The 26,143-nt window shown below is 36.7% G+C and overlaps 1 protein-coding gene across 3 annotated transcripts in view; it reads right to left on the bottom strand.

Moving 5' to 3' along the window:
• The window catches only part of RGL1 (ral guanine nucleotide dissociation stimulator like 1), a 109,330-nt gene that overhangs the window by 4,233 nt on the left and 78,954 nt on the right, over positions 1–26,143 (bottom strand). For 2 of the 3 annotated variants that reach the window (XM_058175527.1, XM_058175525.1), the window contains 11 exons: positions 25,264–25,479; positions 24,138–24,241; positions 23,292–23,376; positions 18,430–18,519; positions 17,087–17,173; positions 14,917–14,949; positions 12,158–12,279; positions 9,277–9,366; positions 5,505–5,691; positions 2,974–3,228; positions 542–656 (listed from right to left, as the gene is read on the bottom strand). In XM_058175527.1, coding sequence (XP_058031510.1) covers positions 542–656; positions 2,974–3,228; positions 5,505–5,691; positions 9,277–9,366; positions 12,158–12,279; positions 14,917–14,949; positions 17,087–17,173; positions 18,430–18,519; positions 23,292–23,376; positions 24,138–24,241; positions 25,264–25,479 — 1,384 coding nt within the window. The remainder of the gene's footprint in view (positions 1–541; positions 657–2,973; positions 3,229–5,504; positions 5,692–9,276; positions 9,367–12,157; positions 12,280–14,916; positions 14,950–17,086; positions 17,174–18,429; positions 18,520–23,291; positions 23,377–24,137; positions 24,242–25,263; positions 25,480–26,143) is intronic. The other variant, XM_058175526.1, reaches the window with a different exon arrangement.

Below are 26,143 nucleotides of genomic sequence, written 5' to 3'. Positions count from 1 at the left end.
TTACAACAGCCCTGAAAAAAAGTGATTTATGACTATTTTTCACACTTACAACCGTTGCAGTATCCCCATGGTCATGTGATAAACATTCAGATACATGGCAACTAGTTCATATTTATGACGGTTGTAGTGCCCTGGGGTCATGTGATCACACTCTTGGAAACCTTCTGACAAGCAAAGTCAATGGGAAGCCAGATTCGCTTAACAACTGTGGCAAGGAAGATCGTAAAACAGGGCAAAATTCACTTAAATGCCTCACTTAGCAACATAAATTTTGGACACAATTGTGGTTATAAGGTGAGGACTACCTGTACAGGTGAGGCATTCTGTATGGGCCCTTGATCTCACTCTGTGTTTAAAACATGCAACCCTCTCCCACGATTGCCTATTTCTTTTAAGATATTAAAGTTCAGATCTGATAGAATGGATTAATTTCAGCTATACTTGCAAATTAAAACACCCAAGAGAGCTTTGTCCTTTGTCTTCAGGGGGGAAAAAAATAACTGGTTTCCTAAGCAGCAAACAAAAGTCTTGTTTTTCTTACCTTTGTCCTCAGAAATGACCTGCACAAGTTCATAATCCTCAGCAGGATCTGATTCCAGGTTGTGTTTCAACATTGCTCGCTGGATGACAGCAGGAGTCTTGTCTTGGCTAGTTAGCTGGAAAGAAAGAACAGATTGCAATGAGGCCTTCCTCTTCTCCACATCTGGATTCCAGGCAGGCTTTATGTTTTGATTGCCCGAGTCTTAGTTGCCCCCAAGCTGTCTTTTTTTGAAAAAAATATCAGTTGAATGGACTCGTCAAATAAGAATGCTACATAAACAGTTGGCTGAGAGAAACAGTTATTTTTGCAGCTGATGTTATTCATTAAAAGAGTTTTTTCTCTCCTTTGAGTTAGCGTTTACAGTAGAGTACAATCTTAATGTTGCTATGAGTTACATACCAAAACCGTGTGATGTGAGAGGAACCGAAGTAGCTGTGGAAAAACTAAGTCATTTATTGCTCCTTATTAGGGCTCTTTAACATCACGGTTATTATTATGGGATCTGATATTAAACAGGGGAAAGGAGGGAAGAATTTCAGGATTTCCCAGAAGCATTACTTAGGGGTTTCCACTGCATGAAAGGGGACAACAGATGGAGGGAAGAAGTTCATCTGGTCCTTGTTCTGGGAAAAATATATGCCTCCAATTTTAATCCGGGAAAAAAGAAAGAAAGAAAAACACATCTAAAATCTGGGGAAATTTTACCTTTGTTGCTCTGGGAGCAACAATTAACCAGTTATATTAAATGTTTGGATTATTTGGCTTATTTATGTACTTTTCTAGGGATGTGAAGTACAATACGTTTCATCAATATGTGGCTTTGTATCCTGAGAAATTTGTATTGATGCACTGAGGGGAAGCTGTCTTTTACACACACTGGAGAAATCTCTTTCTCAAATTAGCTACAAACAGTTCAATCTGGGGAAAAATGTGTTGGTTCAAACAGCTTGATAAAAAGAAATGCAATTATGTGTTATTTCGTCCCCACACACACAAAAAAATCGATCAGCACCTTCACTCAGTCAAAAAGAAAGAGAGATCCCGTCTTACACTTTGGGTTGTCTTGGTATGTCTGCACCAGTAGCAAAACTATTTGCACAAACCAGTGGAGATTGCAACAAAAAAGGGAAATACAAAAGCACTGCTATATTGCTTTTACAACCAAGAGTAAGACTCTACATTTTGATCAACAGCCCCTAATTAGAATGCTCACATTATTGTTTAGAGAGATTTGATATTAAAAACAAATTCCATATAGAGACAAGTATTTAAAAAGGAGAAATTCCTACAGTAGACTGTGTTTCCCCGAAAATAAGACCCTGTCTTACATTTTTTTGGGAACCCTGAAATAAGCGCTTGGCCTTATTGCCATGTGCTCAAAAGACCAATTGGGCTTATTATCAGGGGATGTCTTATTTTGGGGAAAATAGGGTATGTTCTTGATTTAACATCAATTCCATGTAAGTCAAAACCTTGCTTGAAAGAAGGCAGATCAGAAACTGTAAATCAGTACAGCATACAAGAGTCCTTTGTCTTCCCATCTCCTTGTGCTAATTTAGTGCAAATTATTTCTAGGCATACACATAAATCTGTAGAATGGTGATTTAGATAGCTAGTACAATCATCTTGCAAGAAGTGGTGCAAAAATTGATGGTGCAGTAATGGGAAATACTATTTTTTCTTTTAACTGGTATCTTTTGCCATTTTTGTCATGTAATACATAGTTTATACACACACAGATACATAAAACATAGAGAGATACGTAAGTAATTGGTTGGACTAGATGACCTACAAGGTCCCTTCTAACTCTGTTAATCTGTTAATATCCAACAAGATCAATTTCCCGTATCTGATCTTCTTCAGACATGTTGAGATTATAATTCCCAGAATTCTCAGATAGTGTAGCTAATAAAGAGATCAGACTATAGAAACAAACCTAAATTAGCTATTTGCAGTTCTGTATTTCTCAGTATCTGACTTGACAATAGCGAGTTCCATGTAGTAGATTATCTAGAGTTGATTGGTTGGTTATTGGATTAAAAAACTGTAGTCTCTTCCAATAAATCTTACACAAATCATCTTTCCAACAAGTCTTACACAAAATATCTTTTCTTTTTTAGGTACTTGCAATTGTATGGTTAAGCAATGGACCAAAAAGGTAGAAAAACTACATTTTAAAATGCCCTACAATTTGCTCTAAAGAGCACTGGAAGAAATGCATGTTAAAAAAAGCAGTTATTCAGCATGCCAGATATTGTTACAGTGATTGGTAGAAGAGCTTTAGAATTTTTGACAGGATTCCTCTGAGGGAGATAATAGGAAGTGAATTTGTAAATTTTTGCATGAATGATTCGGGATTCGAGTTCATCTCTCAAATTGTGGTATCTCAATGATACAGCCCCTTATAAATAACCACAGTTCTCCAGACATACCATAATGCTCTTATACATGTTGCCATTATTGTCTTCAACACTGATACGGATGATACAGGTATCTTCGTTCTGTTGGTTGTAAACAGGAGAGGAGACTGTTGAGGTAATGGAGGTGACAGAGATGGAGCGTTTGTGGATTCTGGGATTGCTGGCCAGTGAAGGAGGAGACACAAGGACATTGGTGAAGGATGATACTCCTGATGAAGACGTATCCATGGAGTGGATGGAGGAACAAGAGGAGGAGGACTCTGTGAGCTAAGGAGTGAAGTCATAAGAGACAAATCAAAATATCTATTTGATTTACAGTAGTTTCTAAACTGATGATTTTTTTCAAAAAGAAAGAAAAACCACCACTAGCTACCACCCAAAGCTGGTAGCTAAAGCTTTAGGGTTATTTTCACAGCATCACCTGGAGATAAAAAGGTTGCAATATTTTGGTCAGTGCAACTTTGCCTCCACTACAAATTGTTATCCTGCCAATCCTTTGTAGATGTAATTAGAATTTTCAGCTCTTTTGGATGTAGCAATCTGATACACATATATTTAAAGTAAGCTCCACTGAAGGAACTTATAATGAATTGCACCACTGGCAGAACTGAACAACAGTCCAAGTTAAGACAGACATGCTCTTTTGAGCTTTTTATTTCTTTGCATACTAATACTAAATACTCTGAGGGAGAAGAAGTATATATATTATATATAAGTATATAAGTATATATTTCTTGATTGCAGAAAATATTACTTCAGTAACAGAGTTATTAATGCTTGGAACACACTACCAGACTCTGTGGTATCTACTCAAAATCCCCAAAGCTTTAACCAAAAACTGTCTACTGTTGACCTCATCCCATTCCTAAGAGGTCTTTAAGGGGCGTGCATAAGAGCACAAAGGTGCCTACCGTTCCTGTCCTACTGTTTCCTTTCATTATATCCAATTTATATAGTTATTTAATACTTATACTCATATATATGCTTATATATTATATAGTTACTTCATGCTTATGCTTATATATACTGTTGTGACAAAATAAATAAATAAATAAATAATAAAATAACATAAGATGCCTTCAAATAAACTGTATTTCCTGAATTTAGAACTGACCAGCAGATGGCAGAATCTACAAATTTTTTTGTTCATTCTACAGCTACAGCTGTAGCTACAATCTCAAAAAATCTTTTCTTTTGATTTTTTTAAAAAACTGAAGTTCTCTCCCCTGTAGAGTAGGAGGGCCTTTTATAAAGTTTTAGGGGTATATTTAACACAGAAACATTACTTTTCTTAAATATCACTTTTTTGTTCATTTTGTTTCAGTCAAAGAATATATATATAAAACTCAGAGTTGAACTGTGCAATCCTTCATGCTCTCTAAGCTTAGTTGTTTGTTAGTAGACATGAATCAACCATCAATAGACTTGTAGAGATAAATTATATTTACATAGCATTCAAAAGAGACAATGAGAAGGCTAAGAAGGAAAAAAAGACCAAGGCACATCCTCTCCAGCAATCAACACCCAGATAAAAAAGGATTAACACCTGACAAACAATCTAGCAGAAAACAATGCCCTACTCAAGGAACTACCAAGGAGAAAACCACATATTCTTAAGAATACTAGCTGGGCTAGCTACTATATATAAACAAGCAGCAAACCCCTACACTCACTAGTAAGCATGAAGTTATCTAGTTGGACAAACAAACAACTAAGTCATGAGACCACCAAAGGCTCTTTTGTTGTTCTTGTCTCAGGAAACTTGATCCAGGGATTGCAGAAACTTTTGACCCATTATATAATTACTAAGATAGACTCCCAATAGTGAGAGATACTGTGTATTACAATTCAGCAATATCTGGAAGTTCACAGATTGCTCACTTTGGTTCTATAGAGAGATGAGATGGATGGAGACAAAATGATTTCAGATTCGTATTGAGGGTAAACTGGGCCCCCTGTAAATCAGTTGACAAAGTCATTGAGCACGTTCATTGTACCAGAATCTGGCTTTCTCCTACTGCAGAAAGTTTCACCACTGCAGCAGATGAAAACCCTTCAATAAGGCTGTCAACCCGCTGGGTGTGATTTCTAGTGCAGTGGGGATGCTCCATTCACCTCCCACTAGGATCCGAATCCCTTTCTCAAAAATACACAAGAGTTAAAAATTGGAAATACGTTTCAGACGAATATCCCATGTTTACACCAGGAAGAAAGTTGGGTAGAAAAGTTTCTGCATCACAATCCATGTTTTCAGGCAGACTCTAATCCATGGGTTTTCAAACTGGAGATGTACCCCCTCCCCTCCCCTTGGGGAGAGGCAGACAGAGTGCACTGAAAGTGTGAAGAACTTTTTACTTGTATGTTATTACAATAAATCCACCTTTCCCAAAGTTTCATTATATTGGTTTCATTTTGGCCTTTGGATTTTTAAGGGAGCTGTCTCCATTGAGATTACACTAAAGGATGGTGTGATGATTTTAAGATCCCTGCTCTAATCCCAATATCTCCTCCTGGAAGTAAAGAATGGTCTTTCTGGCTCATACTTTCTTTTGGGCCTCATCAGGGGTATCCGTAGGAGTGATGCAGATGTCCTCCGATTCGGAATGGTTTGACTCGCAGGACGATACGCTGACCGAATCCATGCTTTCCCCGGAGCTCCCACTTGGTACGGACTTGGGCTGCTCTTTGGTAGGCGTGCTATTAGCAATCACATCAGGTCCCAGAAATAAGCTGTCTCAACACAACAAATGAAAGAGGGCAAAGTGTTGGTGAAGAGTAGAGACAATCAGCGATGAAATCCTACTGGTTCACACCTGTTCGGGCGAACTGGTAGTGATAAAAACTATTGGTTCCTCCGAACCGGTATTTCTGATGATCAGATGTGCTGCGCTATTTAAAATCACTAGAAAGCAGGAAAGCCTGCTTTCTAGTGAATCTAAATCATGCGGCACAGCTATTCCCCCCCTCGCTGTTATACTTACCTTCCAAAGCCTCCTTTTTCTGCGTGTTTGGTGTGTACTGCACATGTGCGTGCATGTGTTTTGGGCACATTTGCACATGCATGCAGCACGTGTTTGGAGTGCACTATGCATGCACATGCGCCACACGCACTTGGCACAGCACGCATGCACGGCCAGCGAACTGGTAGCAAACTGGTTCAGATTTCATCACTGGAGACAATGCACAGAAAGCAAGACAAGTAGATCTGAAGTGTACAATCCTGCCATATAATTCTTTGTAACCACATTCCTGGTAACTTCAGAGAAGACTCGAAACTCAGGAAACAGTTGTAAGAGATGTGAATTGAAGGCGTGTATCCAACCAGTCAACTTATTGCACATCCAGGAAAAATGCTCTCTGCCTGAGGTTTAACAAAGTGCTAGCAACCCACTTGTTTATTTATCGTTCCCAGCAGGTAGAAAATGTTGGAGTTTTATTGTGCTCTTGAAAGAAAATGGGAGTCTTGATGGGTCATAAGGAGTGCATGCCTGTTCTGTATTGTTAAGAAAATAAAAAGCAGGTGGGTGAGTAATCTAATTTTGTTCAGGAGAGTCAATATATTATTGCAGCCCTAGCTGATGAAAGCTATACAGCTATGTCAGTTTCCTTGGGAATTATGAATAAACATTGGTGATGGTTGCAGTTGGAGTTTTTTCCATGTTTATTTATATATGTATCTATATTTATATATAGTAATTCATTAAAACCACATACACCTTATATCAATTTTCTAATATAGATTATCTTTATTATTCTAAATTGCATTGAGGCTCCTGTCAATTATTCTTCATTTGCAACATTTGATTTAAATTCCCACAAGAAAGATTGCAATGGCAGATTGTTAGTTGTTAATATAGGGTGGGGTGGGAATAGAAAAAAGGCATTTTGCTTCAATACCAAACCATCACAGTTGGACAAAAAGAAACAAAACAAAACAAAAATAAAAAATGAGTGGAATCTGGGAAGAAATTGCATCATTAATCCATAATATTAAAGACACCTTGACAAGAAGATGTGAGAAGATTATGAATAAAATGCACAGAATAAATGAAAAGCTGGAAATTATGACAGAAAAGAAACCAGGACGCTCAGGAAGAGGAGTTAACTGAAAGAGCAGCTGGAAAAATAGAACAGACAAAACAACAAGCAAGAAGACACAACAAAAAGGAGATAAAAAAATTAAGAATGATTGATGAAATAAACCAAGGGGAGAGTATTTTAAGGGAAGCTAACAGGAACTAAAACTACAGGAAGTCTTTTTGGGGAGAGAAACAAGGGTAAGAGTAGATAATTTGAAACTTAAGACAATGGAATAGGGTAGAGAAGGAAGAAATATTTAAGAGGATTGGCCAAACGGTGGAAACAGATAGAGAAGATCCATTGAGACAAGCTAAGAAATGGAAAATTAAAACTTTAACACGGGTGAGAGATGATGGATAAAAAAGGGAAATACTTCTTAAAAATAATAGTGAGACAAGTTAAAATAGGGCTGGAAGTTAGAGAAAGGGGGATTAATGTAATATATATATTTAAGGTGAATTAATAACAAGAAGGGAACACAGATTCTTAAATGATGATAATTTTGAATATGTTTGAATAATATGATGGTGGCTATAAAAATAACATATAGAAATATTGAATAAGCAAAAAATTGAAGATTATAAACTTAATATAAATATGTGTACTATTAGTATAACTATATAAGTTAGTTAAAATGTAACAAATATGATTATCAACATTTTAGTAATGTTGTAATGTTCAGTAGTAAAAGGAACAATATGTAGAATTTGACTGGCATGAAATCAACATATTGAATTATTGAACAAGATAATGAATGTTTATAATTCAACAAAACATGTGTATTATTATTATTAGAATTCTATAACTCGTCAAACATAACTAAGATGAACATTGTTTTATTTGTTTTAAAATGTGATTAGAAAGGGGATATCTATTAAATATAACAGTGACATAATTAAAAATTAGAATGGGGAACAATGGGAGATTATAATTCAAAATAAAGCTGTATATTACTATTAGAATTATATAAGTCTGTTAGACACAACAAATATGATTAGTAGGATTTTATTTGTAGTAAAAGGACTGATATTAAGAATACAGATATTGGCATAAAATAATATATTGAAATATTGAATAATTAAGGAAAGATTATTACAACAAAATATCTGTATTATTACTAAAAGTTTATAAGATTGTTAATTGTATTAAATATGAAGAATATTGTTTTATTTGTACTAAAATGTACAAATTTATTTGTACTAAATGTAAGACACTCTGTTCCCACATGATGGTATGTTTGTAGAAAAATAAAAAACACTTAACCATAACAGTGAAGTGATATTGGGATATATTCCTTTAAATAAAATAATTTAAGGAGGGAGGGAGGGAGAGTGTCAAGGAAGCATTATTTATTTAGCTTTTCAAGTTTTATTGCTGATGAGGGAGACTCTAGTAGAATGCTTGGTTATTCACACTCATTTTTCTTTGTTTAAATCTGTGAAAAACAGTTTATTTCAATTAATGACTCTTAAAGTTATACTATTAATTCCCCTGGATATGGAAGAATGAAGCTGATTAGAACAGCGTAACTTGCAAATGAATTTCAGTTGGGTATCATGATATAAGGTAAATATTATAAACCCTCCTGAGGCTTAGAGAGACATCTTCTATTTTAAATAGGATGAATTGTTTACCTGCCTCTAAAACAAGGGAGGAAGCTTTTGAAATGTCTATGCTCCCAAACACCTTTCCTTTCAGCAAGGATCTGCAGTAATAACATGGGAGTTCATTTGCACAGATATAAGTGTGGTTTTGCATATGACTTCAGAGTTTTCCCATGAACCAGGAGAACAGATGTTCTCTCCAGAGAACAACCCTCAGTTCTTCACGCTCCCAACCTTCACTCCAGTGGTGAAATCTGAGCCGGTTTGCTACCAGTTTGCTTGCGGTGCATGCGCAGTGTGCACCAAATGTGTGCTACATGCACGTGCATGAGCACTGCATGCACATGCGCAGTGCGCGCCAAAAGAAGGCTTGGGAAGGTAAATAGAACAGCGGGGGAGGGGATCAGCTGTGCCACACAATTTAGCTTTGCTAGAAAGCAGGATTTCCTGTTTTCTAGCAAAGCTAAACCCCATGGCACAGCTGATCGTTGGAAATACTGGTTCGTAGGAGCCGGTAGTTTTTTTTTACTACCGGTTCACCTGAACCGGTAGTTTTTATCACTACCCGTTTGCTCAGACTGGAGCGAACCGGTAGCATTTCACTCCTGCTTCCCTCCCCATTCAAACTCACAGGCTCAGCCGTTTCACCATGCTCTTCCGCGGTTTGGGGGATGTGGTGGTTGTGTCGATGGCTGCTTCAACCTCACAGGAAAGGGCATAGCTGGAAGATTAGAGATCACCTTCAGATTAGAACAGCATAAAATACTGCTACCATAAAATTAAATCACTGAATTAAATCCAAAACTAGGTGCTTTGTTTTTGTTTTTACTTTGGAACAAAGTTTTATATCTAATGTAAACATTACTTCAAATTAAGTAGCTATGTTACTATGAGTTATTCCAGTTTTTCTCAACCCTGGCAGCTTGAAGACATGTTCAACTCCCAGAATTCCCTAGCAAGCATGTATTAAAATTGCCAAGACTGAGAAACACTGTTATTCAATAGGTTATAAATATAACTGCAGGGTTGTTGTTTTTTTCTCCTTTCGAAGATATATTTTGTGTTATATAGAAACTAGGATACTTCTTGGGTTTATTCTTCTTCCTCGGCTCCTACTTCTGTATGACCCAAGATGGATGATTTTCAAGGTACACACAATATATCCGTGAAGGCGAACCTATGCCACGCATGCCAGAAGTGGCATGCAGAGCCATTTTTCCATGCACGTGAGCTGTCACCCAACACACCTGCAGCTGCGCATGCGCCGGGTGCCCTAACTGATGTTCGGACCTCTGGGGCACATGCATGAAATTCAGGGAACCCAGCTGGTCTTCTGAGTTCGCCTGCGCATGTGTATGCATTTGCGCATGAGAGTACTGGTGTGCAGCATGCTCATGTGCAGATGGCATTCACGCACATGCATTGCATGCATAAAAACCATGTGCATGCACAGATGGTGCAATTGTGTGCACAGCACACAGTGGGATGCACACACAAAAGCTGTGCGCATGCACAAATGGTGTGGTTGCATGCACCGTGCACGGCGGGAGTGCGAAAAAAAGCTGTGCGCATGTGCAGGTGGTACAGTTGTGTGCACGGATGTGCACAGATGGCAGTGTGTGTGCAAAGTGCATGAAAACGGACCTGTTCAGCACTCGGTGAGTAAAAGTTTCACCACCATTGCAATATATTCTATATTCCAATATAATATATTCTAACTCCATGAGCAGATGAAATTCTGAGCACCAGAACTGAGTGGGAACAAATAAATGTTCAAGTAAAATGCACCCCTGGCCTTATATTCCAAACATGCACCAAGAAGAGAGGAGAACCAACAGTCCATAGAAAATAGATATGTACATGGTAGGCTTTTCTGTAATGAGTTAGATCTGTAAATAAAATCCATAAAATGCAATTGCTACTCTGCATACTGAAATCTAACCTTTTGGGCTCACAATTAAAATTCAACCATGGCAACATCAGAGAAAAAGAGGAAAAAAACAAGCGCTGCACCTGTTTAGTGAAACTCAAAATGTCACGGGAAAAGGAAGTTGATATAAAAAGACAACTTCATACGTTATATATAGCCGCATATTGCTGTAAATGCTGGCTGGCTATTTTTAGAGAAGCCAAAAGTCAGAATTTATTAACAGATACTACCTTGATCGATCATTTCGGTTTTAACAAAAGAATGTTGAAAAGTCTAGAAGGCTTAAAATAAACCTTGAGCTCAGCCTTTCTCAACTAAGGTTCTGTGTGAGATCATGATTGAAAAAAAAAAGCATTTTAAAAATATTATGCACTATGTAATATTAGCACTTGCGGTGGTGGGAATCTTTATGTGTCATGGCTCAATTGTTGGCCAACCACTTTGCTGTTGTGGTAAATACTGCAAAACATGGGTTGGGTAGGCTAAAAGTTCATTGTCTTGTGACATGTTTGCATTTTTTGCAAAAATATCTCTATATATATATCATATCTTTCGGAGTATAAGACGCACCGGAGTATAAGATGCATCTTAGCTTTTAGGGAGGAAAATAAAAAAAAAAGCTGATTGGCAGGTGGATTGGCCTCCCGGAATACCCCCCATCAGCTGTTCCCAATTATTTCAAGGGTTCCTCTGGGATAAAAAGATCAAGATAGACTGCTTTAGGTGGTGAATTTATCAGATTTTGGGTGAGAGGAAAAAGCATTTAGGAGAAAGATAAACTTAAGAACATTGTCTTACAGGGTACAAAGGATACCATCTTGCAGGTGATTGGTTTCCTGGTACCTGAACCACTATTTCTTGTATATTTGTATATTGAATTCATAATAACAAATTGCTACAAGGCTCCCAGATAGCATCATCCAAATTAGGATTAGCATCTCTAGGACTGTCCCAAAGGTGCTTTTTTTCAAGAGGCAACTGGACTTTCTGGTTTTTCTTTGAAGACATTTCACTTCTCATCCAAGAAGCTTCTTCAGCTCTGAACTGAAGCAGCTTCTTGGATGAAAAGCAAAACATATTCAAAGAAAAACCAGAAAGTCCAGTTGCCTCTTGAAAAAATGCACCTTTGGGACAACCATGACCTGGATGACTGAGACTCTCCATACACCTCTCTAGGACTGTACTTGGAATTCTTCACTGCATAATGGTATGAAGAGCTCTCTACTTCTCCAGGGCTGGTCCAAAAATATCAAGGTGGCAGCCCCAAACAAGTGATCAAAGCTTTGCCTTGTGTGTGTTTGTGTCCGCGTGTGCACACATATATTTGTGTGAGTGTGCATATTTGTGTGTGCGTGCATATTTGTGTGCATTGCACATAAGTACAGGGTCATACTTACCCCTCTCTGTGAAAGCAGCATGTGTGTTTCTTGTATACATTCCAAAGTTGATTGAATGCCTTGTGCATTCCACAACAATTTTAAAATACAGTTTTGTTCTTTTATCTCAGGTGATAAGAGAGATAAGGAAAGAGCTGGATTATGCAAAAAAAATCTGCTTGTTACAAATCAAAATTTTATCATACCTTTCTTCCTCCGTTAATTGTCGCTGTTTCTGGAACCACTGGATGAATTTTTTGTCTGAAGTCATGCAGTAGCTATTACAGGAAGACTGTAGGAGTTTAATCTGAGCAATTACTTCAAATTCCTGAAGAAAAAAAAATGGAACAAGAGAAGCAATCTGAATAAGGAAAAAGGAAGCCCAATATAGACTGTCTCACAGTCAAGAGCAGAAGAATGTGGGATAATTAGAGATGTTGAAAAACTCATGACAAGTTCACTGACAAGCATAACATAATTTGATTCTGAATGGCACTAAGCATTTATTCTTTTTTTAAAAAAATAATTTGATTAAAATTTTAAAAACTAACAAAATATAAAGAAAAGAAAGAAAAAAGAAAATAAAGCCAAAAGTGCAGAAAGATGACAAAAAATATTTAAAAATAGTGTCTGATATTTTTTTACAGAAGTTATAAGTATAAATGTACCTCTTAGTCAGTGGTTACCACATGACTCTTATTTTTTTTTATAATCTTTTTTTTCCCTAATCATCAAACCATAAATCCTGTTTTATGCACATGCAAAAATCTAAGGGCTTTCCAGTCAACAATAACCATAGATAATGTATTTTCTCTTATCAAAGAAGTCAGTTTGGCAATCTCACCAAATTCCATCATCTTCATCCATTCTTCCATGGTGGGTAGTCTCAAATCTTTCCACCTTTACTTATGTAATAATCTCACTGCAAAGCCTCTATACTTTCAGATGAACCTAAATAATGTTCCTTGCTTGATGATCTGGAAACTTGGGTGAATGGTGGAGCACACGAGGTTCAAAAGTGACTTCCCCACATACCATAACAGAAGACCCGGGAAACTTTTGCAAGTGTACTAAGCATGGTGGGTTTCAAACTTTTTTACAACCGGTTCTGTGGGTGTGGCTTGGTGGGCGTGGCATGGCTTGGTGGGCATGGCATGGGAAGAATACTGTAAAATCTCCATTCCATCCCCACTCCAGGGGAAGGTTACTGCAAAATTCCCATTTCTTCCCAATCAGCTGGGACTCAGGAGGCAGAGAATAGATGGGGCGGGGCCAATCAGAGATAGTATTTACCGGTTCTTCGAACTACTCAAAATTTCTGCTACCGGTTCTCCAGAACTGGTCAGAACTTGCTGAAATCCACCTCTGGTACAAAGCCTGTAGCTCCCTCTTAAGACATGTGTTAAACATTCACCCAAGTTTCCAGATCATCAAGCAAGGAACATTATGTGTTAAAAAGAGGGAGAAATGATCTTCAACATGGGTAGAAGTCATTGGTTTTAACTCTGTACTTGCTGGATGCAAAAAGAGCCCTCATCTCTACCTTCCAGAGGCAAAGAAACTCTGTTTGCCTTCTCTTCTCTTTACTAGCTCTACACAAGAATAGCTGGTCTCTGGATTTGCAGGACAGATTGTGCCCAATGCCCATCCAGCCACAGAAATCCTAAAAACTTGTGCTATCCTTCATTTGCTGTAGGCCAGCAAGACGTAGCCGAAGCAATGCCCTGCTGCATTTTAGAGAGGTTTCACAAGAATAAAAACATGTTCTAACTGTGAGACATTTTTCATTAACTACTAAAACCTTCAAAATGTGTTGACCTTAAAATGATCTTTTTTTAAAAAAAAATACAATAACTTGAATCCATGTTGCTGCCATAATATTTTTATGATACACTGAGTTTGTTTTTCTAAAATCAGTATTTTAAATGAATGATATATCCTAGATAGGTTGATTGAAAATATCTTTACATTGACTATCATAATTACGATGATGACAACATGCAATTTCCTAGACGACATCTATCCATCTTCATTTTTTAAAGAAAATTAATGGGTGAAATCTCATGGAAGAGTTTTTTCTTTTTTGCAAGATTTGGATTTCTTGCAAAAGATTTTGTGAGATTTCAGAGAGAATGTGAAAGTTTTGTGAGATTTCAGGTAACAGCACAATATTCTGGGGAAAAGCTATGAAGAATCCTACAAAAAGTGCTAATCTTGAAACATTCCTACATCTATGTTGATGTGCTTAACATACAGTATTATGCGGAGGCACATTGTACAGCCAACCATATGAAGAAAAAGATAATTTGGTCAAATTGTACTTGAGAGGAATTGCGTTTAATATTCCAATAGTCTGTCTCTCCTGGGACTCCTGAAATTCTAAAATGTTAAACTCTGTAGTTACATTGTCTCCTGTTTCTCTCTAAAAACAATAACGCTGCCTTCCACATGAACTGAGTTTAATTCATAGAATCATCTGTTACAATGTCCTTCCTGTTGAAGACTACTTCAGCTTCAATCACAACAATGCACGAGCACACAATAGATTTAAGCTTAATGTGAACCGCTCCAATCTCGACTGCAGAAAATATGACTTCAGTAACAGAGTTGTTAATGCCTGGAATGCACTACCAGACTCTGTGGTCTCTTCCCAAATCCCCAAAGCTTTAACCAAAAACTGTCTACTATTGACCTCACCCCATTCCTAAGAGGTCTGTAAGGGGCGTGCATAAGAGCACCAACGTGCCTACCGTTCCTGTCCTAATGTTCCCTTTGATTGTATCCAATTTCATATAGTTATTACATACTTACGATTATATATATGCTTTATATAGTATAGTTATTTCATGCTTATGCCTATATATACTGTTGTGACAAATAAAATAAATAAATAAATAAATAAATCCTTAGATTTCTTTGAATCATTAAATTCTGACCGAATGGTGGAAACAAAATGCAAGCTTACCCGCCTTCTCTTCTCAAAATTTATTAGCCCTCCCTGCAAAAAATAAAGAAATGGATTGTATAGTTACAAAATCTACATTTTTAATTGAGATAATAAAATGGGTACAAAGGAATAAATTTCTCCAAAGGCCAAAACTTTCAAGACTGGTTCCATGAAGATGCTTTTAAATCTCACTCTGCAATCAATCATGGCCTCTCTGCCAAACTTCCCATCAATAATTTGAAAAAAATGTATATATTCCCCACACTATACAATGATTTAATTATGCTAATGATTAGCACATGAAAACTGCAATGGGAAATCCTTAAACAATTTAACATTGGAGGGAAAGGAGGAGGAGGAATTATTGTACCTTCAAAATGAATACTTCATGAACAACAAAAATTCTGCCCACATGTCTGATTAAGATCAATCTACTTGGCCTCCCAAAATATTCGTGTAAGTCTCTATTCCTAATCTATTGAAACAGCAGATTCTTACAAATGCATTTGTACAATAATAATAATAATAATACATTTGTACATGTATTTCCCCATGAAAGAATCTAAGCAATGAGCATTCAGAAATCCTGCTGCGATCCTTTGGGACCGTCATAAAAACTGAATCCAGAATTTCTGTGCATAGAGCCATTTTTTTACTGAATTCATTAAATAGAGAGGAAGTACTTGTGTGGTGCCATCAGCCAGTACAATCAAACACTAAGATATAGTTAAAGCATGAATGAAGCAAGATCTACTATGCTTTTTCAAAGCTTGGAATAGTAGTAACGAGTTTTACTATTGTTCCAAAGCTGGCAGCATAAGTACCCGGTAAAGCTCTTGGGATAGTTCCAAAGGAAGAATAACACAGCATTGGGGTGGACTGATTCATAAGTTAATGTTTCTGTAGAAAGAGAAGGGATAAGCCACAGTATTCTGGGCATAAAGATAAGCACTAAGACAGCCTTCCACAACTTGGTGTCCTCAAGAATTCCTTAGTCAATTATATCTGATTCGAAGCTCATAGTCTGACCTCCAAACAGGAATGAAATGAAAAACTAAAAGCATAACTAAAAACAATATAATTTATCCAAACATTATGGAACAATCATAACCCATATACACATTTTCACCCTCCAGGAGATACAAAACAGGACATGATGTTGAAGGGTATCTGGTTGGGAGAGGCTGCAGCTAAGATCTAGAACTGAATTAAAAACTGAACAGAACCAGGTCAGTTCTTTCAAAAAAAGTTGAATGTTTCCAAATGTTTATGTATTTACCCTTTTGGGTCCATTACCATCATATTGTAAAATTTATTTATTGGTTATAACTCCTAGTAAAGCCCACTTAATAATCAAACCAATCATTTCATCACTTATGTACTATATTCACAATTATTAACAGAAATTTTTTACATACCAACATAGAGGCAGATCCTGACTACAGCTCTAACCTAATGCATTAGAACATTATTGCATATCTTTGTAATCTATAAAGTCTTGAGATACTATAAACATAAAACGTTACACAAAAATCCCTCATGTGGCAGATGACTTCTTTCCTTCTTTCCACAATACTTATTTAATATTTTATGGAAACATATTTCCAATTTCATTTTTGTGTGTCTCTTCTGCTCATAGTTTGAATGACATTTAATATCATTCTCCTAATGAACACATTTGAAAAAACTTCGTGATTATTTCAGACACAATTAAATACACATGCACTTTATTTGTTAAAGTGTTTTTCTGAACGTCTCCTATTGAACCAAGACACAGTTTGGTCATTCTTTCTTTCACAAGAAAGTCCCTCTTCAAGAGATCTGTGCTTCCATACATTATAATCAAAATATAACTTATTCCAAAGAAAATGTGGAATTTGTGAAGAAATTCTGCTAATGTTAGTCTAAACAACAAACACTGGTATCTGTTATCCTGTACATATAGATCTGGTTTTAACCACAGGAACAAACCTGTGCAAACCTACCCTTAAATTTGTTTTAATTCAAGGCATGGGATTTAAACGGGGAGGATTCTAATAATGTAAACTCAGTTTTATAACTGTTAGCAATTGTTCCATTTCCTAATTAAAGTCCTGTGTTTGGTCTGTGCCTAGTGAGATGATGCTTTACAAATACATGCTGAAGGCAAAACTAGTTCAGTATGCATGAGTGAGTGTTACAAACCTACCTCTACATAGTCCTGGAGAGCCGTATCAAGCATTGTCAAATCCGTTAAGAAAGTACCAAGGTAAGGAACAGTGCCTTGCATTACACCCTGAGCAGAATGAAAGCATAAAGAGAATAACAAACCTAGTTCTAATTCATTAAGTGCTTTTTGACTTTGGATCCAGTTCAAACTTCTATGTGGTTGAGGGATCTTTAGCCCTCTATAGTCCAGATATCTATGCTAAGTTCTTTCCTATATATATTTATTTCCTCGTGATTTTTTCCATGTTGACATGGCCATCTGTGAAGGAGCAATTGGATTCTGGCCTAGCAGTGGCTGCTTTTCTGGCTGATTGAGCTAAGCTGCATGAACCATTCATACATCAAATGTAATCCGACAAGAAATGAATGAAGCTATTTCAATAGAACACAATATTGTGGAATGGCCTCTCCTGAGAGATTTATTGAGGCTACTCACTAATTCATTAAGGAACTTTTATGTTTGCATTTCTCCTCTCTTTGTTTCTTTCCCTTTATGCTTTATACCAGCATATTATTTCCTTTATACAGTACATTGTTTGCCATTGTAAGCAATTTGCTTTGGGGAAATAGTATATTCATAAAAATAAAATGACTTGCCACTTGTAAAATTAATGTCACCTTATTTTTACAGGGGAAGAAAAAGTGATGATCAAATTGGTAATGTATTATTGCAAGTATAATAAAGTCTTCTTATCTATATTGTTTTTAAAATGTTTATAGAATAGAGGAAAAGAAGCAATTCTTTTGGAAGTGAAAAACAATACACAAATTAGATTTAAATATGTCATTTAACAGTCTGAAGAACAGGGAAAAAATCTTACAAAATCATAAAAACTTTTATTGTTAAGTTTAAAGAATGGAACTCAAGGGAAGAAGAAACTTACTTTAGCTGCAATTTTAACTTCAAATTTTCTCCACACAAACCTGTTTGTTGAAGTATCTAAGGCATTATTCAAACGTAATTGATCAACTATTATTCTATGAGAAATTACAAGAGTGTGTCTCAAAAATTCTGGTCTAAGGAACTCATCTACCATTAGTAACTTAAGGAATTTGTTCACTATTACCTTTTGATTGTATTTTTTTTCTTTATGAAAAAAAGTTAAGTAAATATACTGGTTCACATAGTGAGAAATTGTGATTTCCTAATTTTATTTGAATTTGATTTAACTTGAACTTAATCATTTTGTTTGTATTTGGGTAAATCCTAAAACAGTTATCTTCGCTATAGCTGTGTTTTGTATTTTTTTTTCAAAGAGAAGAATAAAGCCCTCCTGGATCTCCTGAGCATCTCATGATTAAAAATGTAAAAGAAAGAGTTACCATATCTTTTTGCAGTTGAAGCCGCCTCTGGGTTCTCTTCTGGTTCTCTTTTACATTACTGTCCAAATTTGCAAATTTAGATGTTCCTTCCTGTGATGAAAATAAAAAGGAAATGAATGGAAAAAGGCCAAAGAACAGGCTCACAAACATTTCCCATGCTAACTGAATGCTATGTCCTTCTCTCAAAATTTGAAAAGACATGTGACTCATCTTGCAACGAAAGAGATAAAATTAATAAAAAGGCTCACACAAATATGTTTCAAGAGTTTCCTGAAGGTGAGGAATGCTCACTTGCTCCAAAATACAAGTCAAACTTGACATGCAAAATACCTCTGAGCCAAGTCAAGTATTTGTTCACTTCCAATTTTCTCTGAATTAGGCACATCTGGATCACAACCTTTCTGCTTCTGGACAGTTAATATGTTTTAACTGTCCAGGTGTCCAATATGTTAATACGTAAACAGTTCAACCTATGTGTTATTAATAACATTTTTCTTTCCATTATATAAAGACATTTTTTCTTATACACATACATTATGATGTGACTATTTTTGCTTTGCTGACTAACAAGGAGACAGTCAGGAAATGAAAGTGTTTCTGTGTTCCAACAATGTAGGCCTTGGGGATCACTTTACCAGTAACGCTATGATTTCAGAGCCATATTTCACAATATGATCTGGTCCTTTGAAACAGATTAAAATTAACTTACTGCCATGTTTTAACTTGTTTTTCTGTATAATCACAGAGGGATATGTCTTCTCAAGTGCATAATGATTTTTTTTTAAAGTCAGTAATTTGTTCTTTTTTAAAAAAAGACATTGTCTTGTTATCTTGATTTTCTGTTTTTATCTTTCCTTTTTTGTTCACTTTAATAAGAATGTTTTTAAAATGTCCTCACTTTTTATGGGCTTCCTTTACATTGCTTTTTAGCTTAATGGTGGTGTCATCCTCTGAAAATTTCATGTCCTTTGCAATAAATTGTATACATTTAAATAATCTCCACACTTCCTTAGAAAATTAGATAGCCTTCTGACCCTCTCTTAAAGGTAAAGATTCCCCTCACACATATGTGCTAGTCGATTCAGACTCTAGAGGGCAGTGCTCATCTCTATTTCAAAACCGAAGAGCCAGCACTGTCCAAAGACGTCTCCGTGGTCATGTGGCCGGCATGACTCAATGCCAAAGGCGCACAGAATGCTATTACCTTCCCACCAAAGGTGGTCCTTATTTTTTCTACTTGCATTTTTTACGTTCCTTCGAACTGCTAGGTTGGCAGAAGCTGGGACAAGTAACAGGAGCTCACCCCATTACACGGTAGCACTAGGGATTCAAACCGCTGAACTGCCAACCTTTCAATCGATATGCTCAGCGTCTTAGCCCCTGAGCCCTTCTCTTACAAAACAATAAATCATTGTATTTTTAGAAATGGCATTTTCTAAAATTAAAGATGACTTTTCTAGACATTCAAGGTAATAATCTATAAATACTGTGTGCAGATAGAACTTCATTGTCCTGTGATTACTGCTCCAAGTACTTCAACAATTTTACATCTCGCAATCTCAGATACAATTCAGTACTAACTCATAGAAGATTTACCCTTTTATCAGCTCTACATTTAATGATCTACAACACAGATAGATTAATATTGTCATGCAATGTCAGTTTGTGGATGATATTCAACTGTACATCTCCATCATGGGCTGAACAGAGGATGCAAATAAGCATTTCTGTGGAGCTGTGGAGACTATCAAAATGTAGAAGGGAAGAAACATACACAGTTTCAAGCGTAGAAAGTTGGAATGATAATTTTTACAGAAGCTTGCTGATTTTGGAACTTTAAACCTCTTTATGCTTTGCTGAGGTGAACAGGCCACATTTCCTGGAACCACAGTTCCTGTTCCAGGTGGAGGCCATGACCATGGGAATCAGCTCAGCTTTGGCTGGTACACCAATTGTAGCCTTATTTATCTGAGAGGTGCTGACATTTGTCATCACACCGTTGACATCTCCTGTATGGACTATGCGTAGTAGTTCAATTTACATGGGACTATCTTTGAAAACCACTTGCTAACTTCAATTGGAGCAAAGCATAGTGGCCTATACAGTCATCAGTGAAACTCAATATTGCTAGTAACACAGTTTCTGCAGGTGCAGTATTAGCTATTTATACATTCTGAATATAATCAAAGGTCCTGGGCATCTTCAAGATTACCTATCCCATATAGATTTTGCCCAAAGAGTCAGTAGGCACAGAGAATGTCTGTTGAAATCCCAACCATTCAGGAGGTACAACTGGAAGTGTCCAAAAGTGAACTTTCTCTGTAGGGGCTCCATTCCTCTCAAGACAAAAATAACCGCAATTCTCATGGTATTACAGACTCTTAAAAGGCTATTCCAGAAGGTCTTCAAGACCTGATTATTGTTAAGCTCTGGATACCAAGAACATTATTATTATTTTTATTGTGATCAACTACAATACTTGACTTTAATTATATGTTGAATTAGTTCTTGTTGTACATCATTATTGTTACATTGGCTTTGGTGGTTGCATACAATTGACTAAAGAGATCTATACATTCCTAAACAAAATAAATACATAAAATACCCTGTTTGCAATCATTTCACTTATGCTATTTTTCCACAGTTGGCATATTTTTTTCTCATTAATAATTCAGTTCACATTGCCTTTGGCTTTTCAAGGAATAGATTATAGTTGTGTATACTGCACATTTGTACCACTTTTTGTGTCATTTTACATGTCATTTTTTTCCTGTAACTACCTCTAAACACTTTAATGACTTTTCACAGTTATCTTCTTTTATTTCTGTCTCACTGGAAGAGCACAGAATATTCAGATAATTTCCTTTGGGATGAGTTATCTCATGCCAGATGCATCTCAATCCTTGCCAGCTTTCTCTAACAAAACATTTTTAAAAATCACTCAAATGACCTTTAGGTTTTCAATATTAGCAGTCTGGTTCAATTTCAAATCAAAAGGAATCTTCTCTCAAAATATTGCACTTTGCATAGCTAATCCCATTTATTTTTTTAAATCCATGCACACCGAAAGCCATCTGCTTTTAAGTATCCCCAAAACAGTTTCATGAAAATCTTGAATATTCCCACATTGCAGCTTAAATTTGTCCATTTCTACTAGTGGTAGTGGTTAGTTTCTACTAGTTTCTACTAGTGGTTTTATGTAGATTTTGAAGAACATAGGAAATAAAACTCCATAACCCAACCATCATGATGCAGGAAAGTAATCCCCAGCAAACCTTTCTGGAAAAAAACATCCAGGTCAGAGTAGAACCATAGTGCCCCATCACTCAATTCTAATAGCTTATCCAAGGGAATATCATGCTTAATGGTATCAAAAGCCTCTGAGAGGTCCAGGAGGAACAATCAAGTCACATATTGCCTGTCTTTTTTCTAGCCAGGTCATCCTATAGGCAGATCTGATGACCAAGATAGTTCACAGCCAAATCTGAGAGTGGATTGATCTGCAGTTTTATTCAATAAAGCCTGCAGTTGATCAGCTACCACCCATTCAAGGCCCTTGTCTAGGAAGGGAATATTGTCATCTACCCTGTTTCCCCCAAAATAAGACATCCCCTGATAATAAACCCAATCGGGCTTTTGAGCACATGGCAATAAGGCCAAGCGCTTATTTCAGGGTTCAAAAAAATATAAGACAGGATCTTATTTTTGGGGAAACACGGTAGTTTATAGCTGTTTTAAATCTTCCAAATTCAAAATTGGCATCTTTAGAAGCAGCTTGATCACCATTTCTTTCCAAGAGGCTGAAACCATTTTCTTTTTCTATCAGTGAGATTCAATGATGAGCCGCAGTGGCGCAGTGGTTAGAGTGCAGTACTGCAAGCTACTTCTGCTTACTGCCTGCAACTTGGCAGTTCGAATCTCACCAGCTCAAGGTTGACTCAGCCCTTCTATCCTTCTGAGGTGGGTAAAATGAGGACCCAAATTGTTGGGGGCAATATGCTGACTCTGTAAACCACTTAGAGAGGGCTGTAAAAGCACTGTAAAGTGGTATATAAGTCGAAGTGCTATTGCTATTGAAATGGGCAGCCTCTTCCTATTAGATTTTATAAGTCAAGAAGGGTAATTCTCAGACTGGCCATTCAGTAAAACCAAAATAGCTTCCTGCAACTTACATCAGCTGTTGCCTGTTTTGATATTGCTGCTAATACATTTTTATTTATTTATTTATAATTTAATTTCTATACCGCCCTTCTCCCGAAGGACTCAGGGCGGTTTACAGCCATATTAAAATACAAAGAATAAATAGCAAATTTAAAAAGAATTTAAAAACAAATATTTAGTAGGCCAATCAACTAAAACGGTCATAGACCGACATAAAACCCCTTAAAATTTACAATTAAAAATACACTTAGGCTAGTCCCGCTCGATGAAATAAAGTCTTCAGTTCTCGTTTGAAGGTCCGGAGGTCGGGGAGTTGGCGTAACCCCGGAGGCAACTCATTCCAAAGAGCAGGTGCTGCCACAGAGAAGGCTCTCCCCCTGGGGGCCGCCAACCGACATTGTTTGGTTGACGGCACCCTGAGAAGGCCCACTCTGTGGGAGCACACAGGTCTTTGGAAGGCTATCGGTGGCATGAAACACTTATTTTCCATTCATAAATTGGACCACTGAACTGAACATATACATATGTTCACATATAGAGAACTGCTTACTCAAGATTTAAGATAATCTTTGGCACTCAAAAGACTTCTACCAGCATACCTATTCACAGGTTAGTAGTATATATTGGTAGTTATTTAGCCAAAACTGAGCACTGCGGTTGTAAAGTATTACACTGTCACTGAAGTATCTGTTGCTTCTCACCCTCATTAGCAGCTCCCGACTTGTCAAATAGTTGTCATGATCTGAGAAAATTTCTGATAGCTCTTCAAACATCAACGTTCTATCTCTGTACAAAAGAAAACAGAATGATTTTAAGATTTTCAGTTTTCCTGAAGTAAGCTAAATGACAATTTGCTCCATTCATTTAAAACTTGGTTGTGATGATGGTATCATCTTGTAAGGAGATTTCTCAGATTTAGGACCCAGGCAAATCCCCAATTACATCTCTTCTTTTAGGTCACTGTCTAAGCAAGAAGAATTATATCCTTCCTCCCTAAAAGCAGCTCATTGTAGTTTCTCGGCATTTTTTCAGATGCAACAGCCCAATCTATCCCTCAGGCTTCTAGGTTCTCTGAAATGCAGGCATTTATACTCCACTTTTTGCTCTGTAATTGAAAGCAGAGTAATTGCTTCTTTTCCTGACAAGTGTGATTGAAGTAGACTAAGCTGAGAGAATATGACTGGCCAAAATCATCCAAAGAGATTCCTTGGCTGAGGATGGAGCCCCTCAGTCTGAGTCACACACCTTAAGTTGGAGAGACTTTAGATAGTTCTGTATTTGAGGAACTGTAGAAAAATAGTAATATCAACAGCTAAATTAGACATCCTTAGAGATGTTTCTGAGCCAATTTATAACTGCTAGTTATAAATTAAAAGTCTCGCTTTTGCTAATTATTGACTGCCTTCAGTTTTTCCCCCATCTGCAACAGCTCATCAGCTACTCTACAGGAATTGTAAAGTATAGATTTCCAAGTCCCAGAAGCTACAGAAGCTTATAGGGAGATATAGCTAGCAACTGCCCAAGAATGGATGGGATATTGATCTTACTTTGCAACACATGCCCAGCTTTTCTTTAACCGATAGATGGAGTTGGACTGAAGTGCTGAAACGATGGCTCTCAAAGAGGAGAAATTCTTAAGAATCCTACATTCCTATAAAGGGAGTGAAAATGGAACAGAGAAGGATTACACATTGCTCAGTTACTCTTTTAGGAGCATTGTTGCTCTAACTTTTTTTAAAAAAAAGGAACCTGTCAACTACATAAACATTGACCAATTCTTTTTTTAAAAATGTGTGGCTTTTTCTGGATTTGAAAATACCTTCTAAGGTTACTGTATTCTTGCTTTCTTTACCTTTTGATCTTTAATATTATATTTTCCAACAATCACAACTGAAATATTAAAACTGAAACAATCAAAACTGAAATAAGGGCCTCTGTGGCTCAGACTGGTAAGACAGTCTGTTATTAACACAGCTGTCTGCAATTACTGCAGGTTCTAGTCCCACCAGGCCCAAGGTTGACTCAGCCTTCCATCCTTTATAAGGTAGGTAAAATGAGGACCCAGATTGTTGGGGGCAATAAGTTGACTTTGTATATATACAAATGGATGAAGACTATTGCTTGACATAGTGTAAGCCGCCTTGAGTCTTCGGAGAAGGGCGGGATATAAACGCAAATTTAAAAAAAATGTATAGAGAGTGAAAAATAACTAAATGTAATCTATGTTTCATTGTTATCACATGAAGTGTCAGTATTCAGATTATAAAGCATCTTATAAACCCCCCAGAGTCACTTTGGATGATGCATCATATAAAACAAACAAACAAACAAACAAACAAACAAACAAACAAATGCAATCAGAAAGTATCGGGACTGGAAAGAATTGGAATTACTTCCCAAACTAAACTGATCAACAAATGTCAAAGCCTTTCCAATTTTCCAGGGAAAATTGACTCTGTTCTATTGAACATCCAAGGACATCTGGTATGCTATGCCCAAAGCTAGTCTACCTGTTATCCATATTATTAGGGGAAGAAAAAAACACTCAAAGATAGGGATTAGATGAACCCTGATATTTATGCATGCTAACATGCATAGGGGCACACACATACACACACAATCCAGCATTTGTATAAATAACAAGAAGACAAATGGAACAAAATGAGTCTTTACATGGGCAATATTGATCCACTTCTCTATGATCTTGGCGCGCTGATGCGTTTTCAGCTCCTTGCCATTCAAAATGGTCCTGATGACGCATTTGGTGACTGCATTGAACTGTGCAATAGTAGCTCTGATGGTGGGAGCCAAGTGTTTGTTTTCTTTCTTATCTCTCTGAGACCAGATGCAGCCCAAACAGTGGTGTGGCACCACTCTTTTAAACAGTGTCTGGAACAACATATAAAACATCATGTCAAGTCTAGTTTTCTTTATTTCTACTAGATGTATTGTAATACGCAACATGGCAGTCATTCTAACCTTTCTGACAACAGGCTCATTGTCAGAACACTTTGAATTTCATTGACAGCAACAGTCTTTTTTAGTAGAAGTAATAACCAAAGTAGTAGGAGTTATATTTATTGGGCATGCATTTATACTCAAGAATAGTTTAAGCAAACAAAAATATCATGAGATAATACAATACAAGAATCAATTTAAACTTATCTAATATTTACTTTTACAGTGTTCACAAGGAAGAGTTCTCCCTCTCCATTTTTCAATATACAGCCTCAGAGGAATGACTCAGGTAGAGATGCAACAAAAACTTTTTTTTTTGTCACAACATTATATACAAGCACATATATTGAAAGGAAACAAATAGGACAGGAAAGGTAGGCACTTTTGTGCACTTATGCACGCCCCTTATAGTCCTCTTAGGAATAGGGTGAGGTCAATAGTAGACAGTTTTTGGTTGAAGCTTTTGGGAGTTTGAGAAGAGACCACAGAGTCAGGTAGTGTATTCCAAGCATTAACAACTCTGTTACAAAAGTCATATTTTCTGCAATCAAGATTGAAGCGGTTAACATTAAGTTTGAATCTATTGTTTGCTCTT

Source organism: Ahaetulla prasina, chromosome 3, assembly GCF_028640845.1.
Source record: "Ahaetulla prasina isolate Xishuangbanna chromosome 3, ASM2864084v1, whole genome shotgun sequence".
NCBI lineage: Eukaryota > Metazoa > Chordata > Lepidosauria > Squamata > Colubridae > Ahaetulla > Ahaetulla prasina.
Note: the sequence above shows the minus strand (reverse complement) of the source record. Positions and strands in the feature narration are given on the sequence as shown.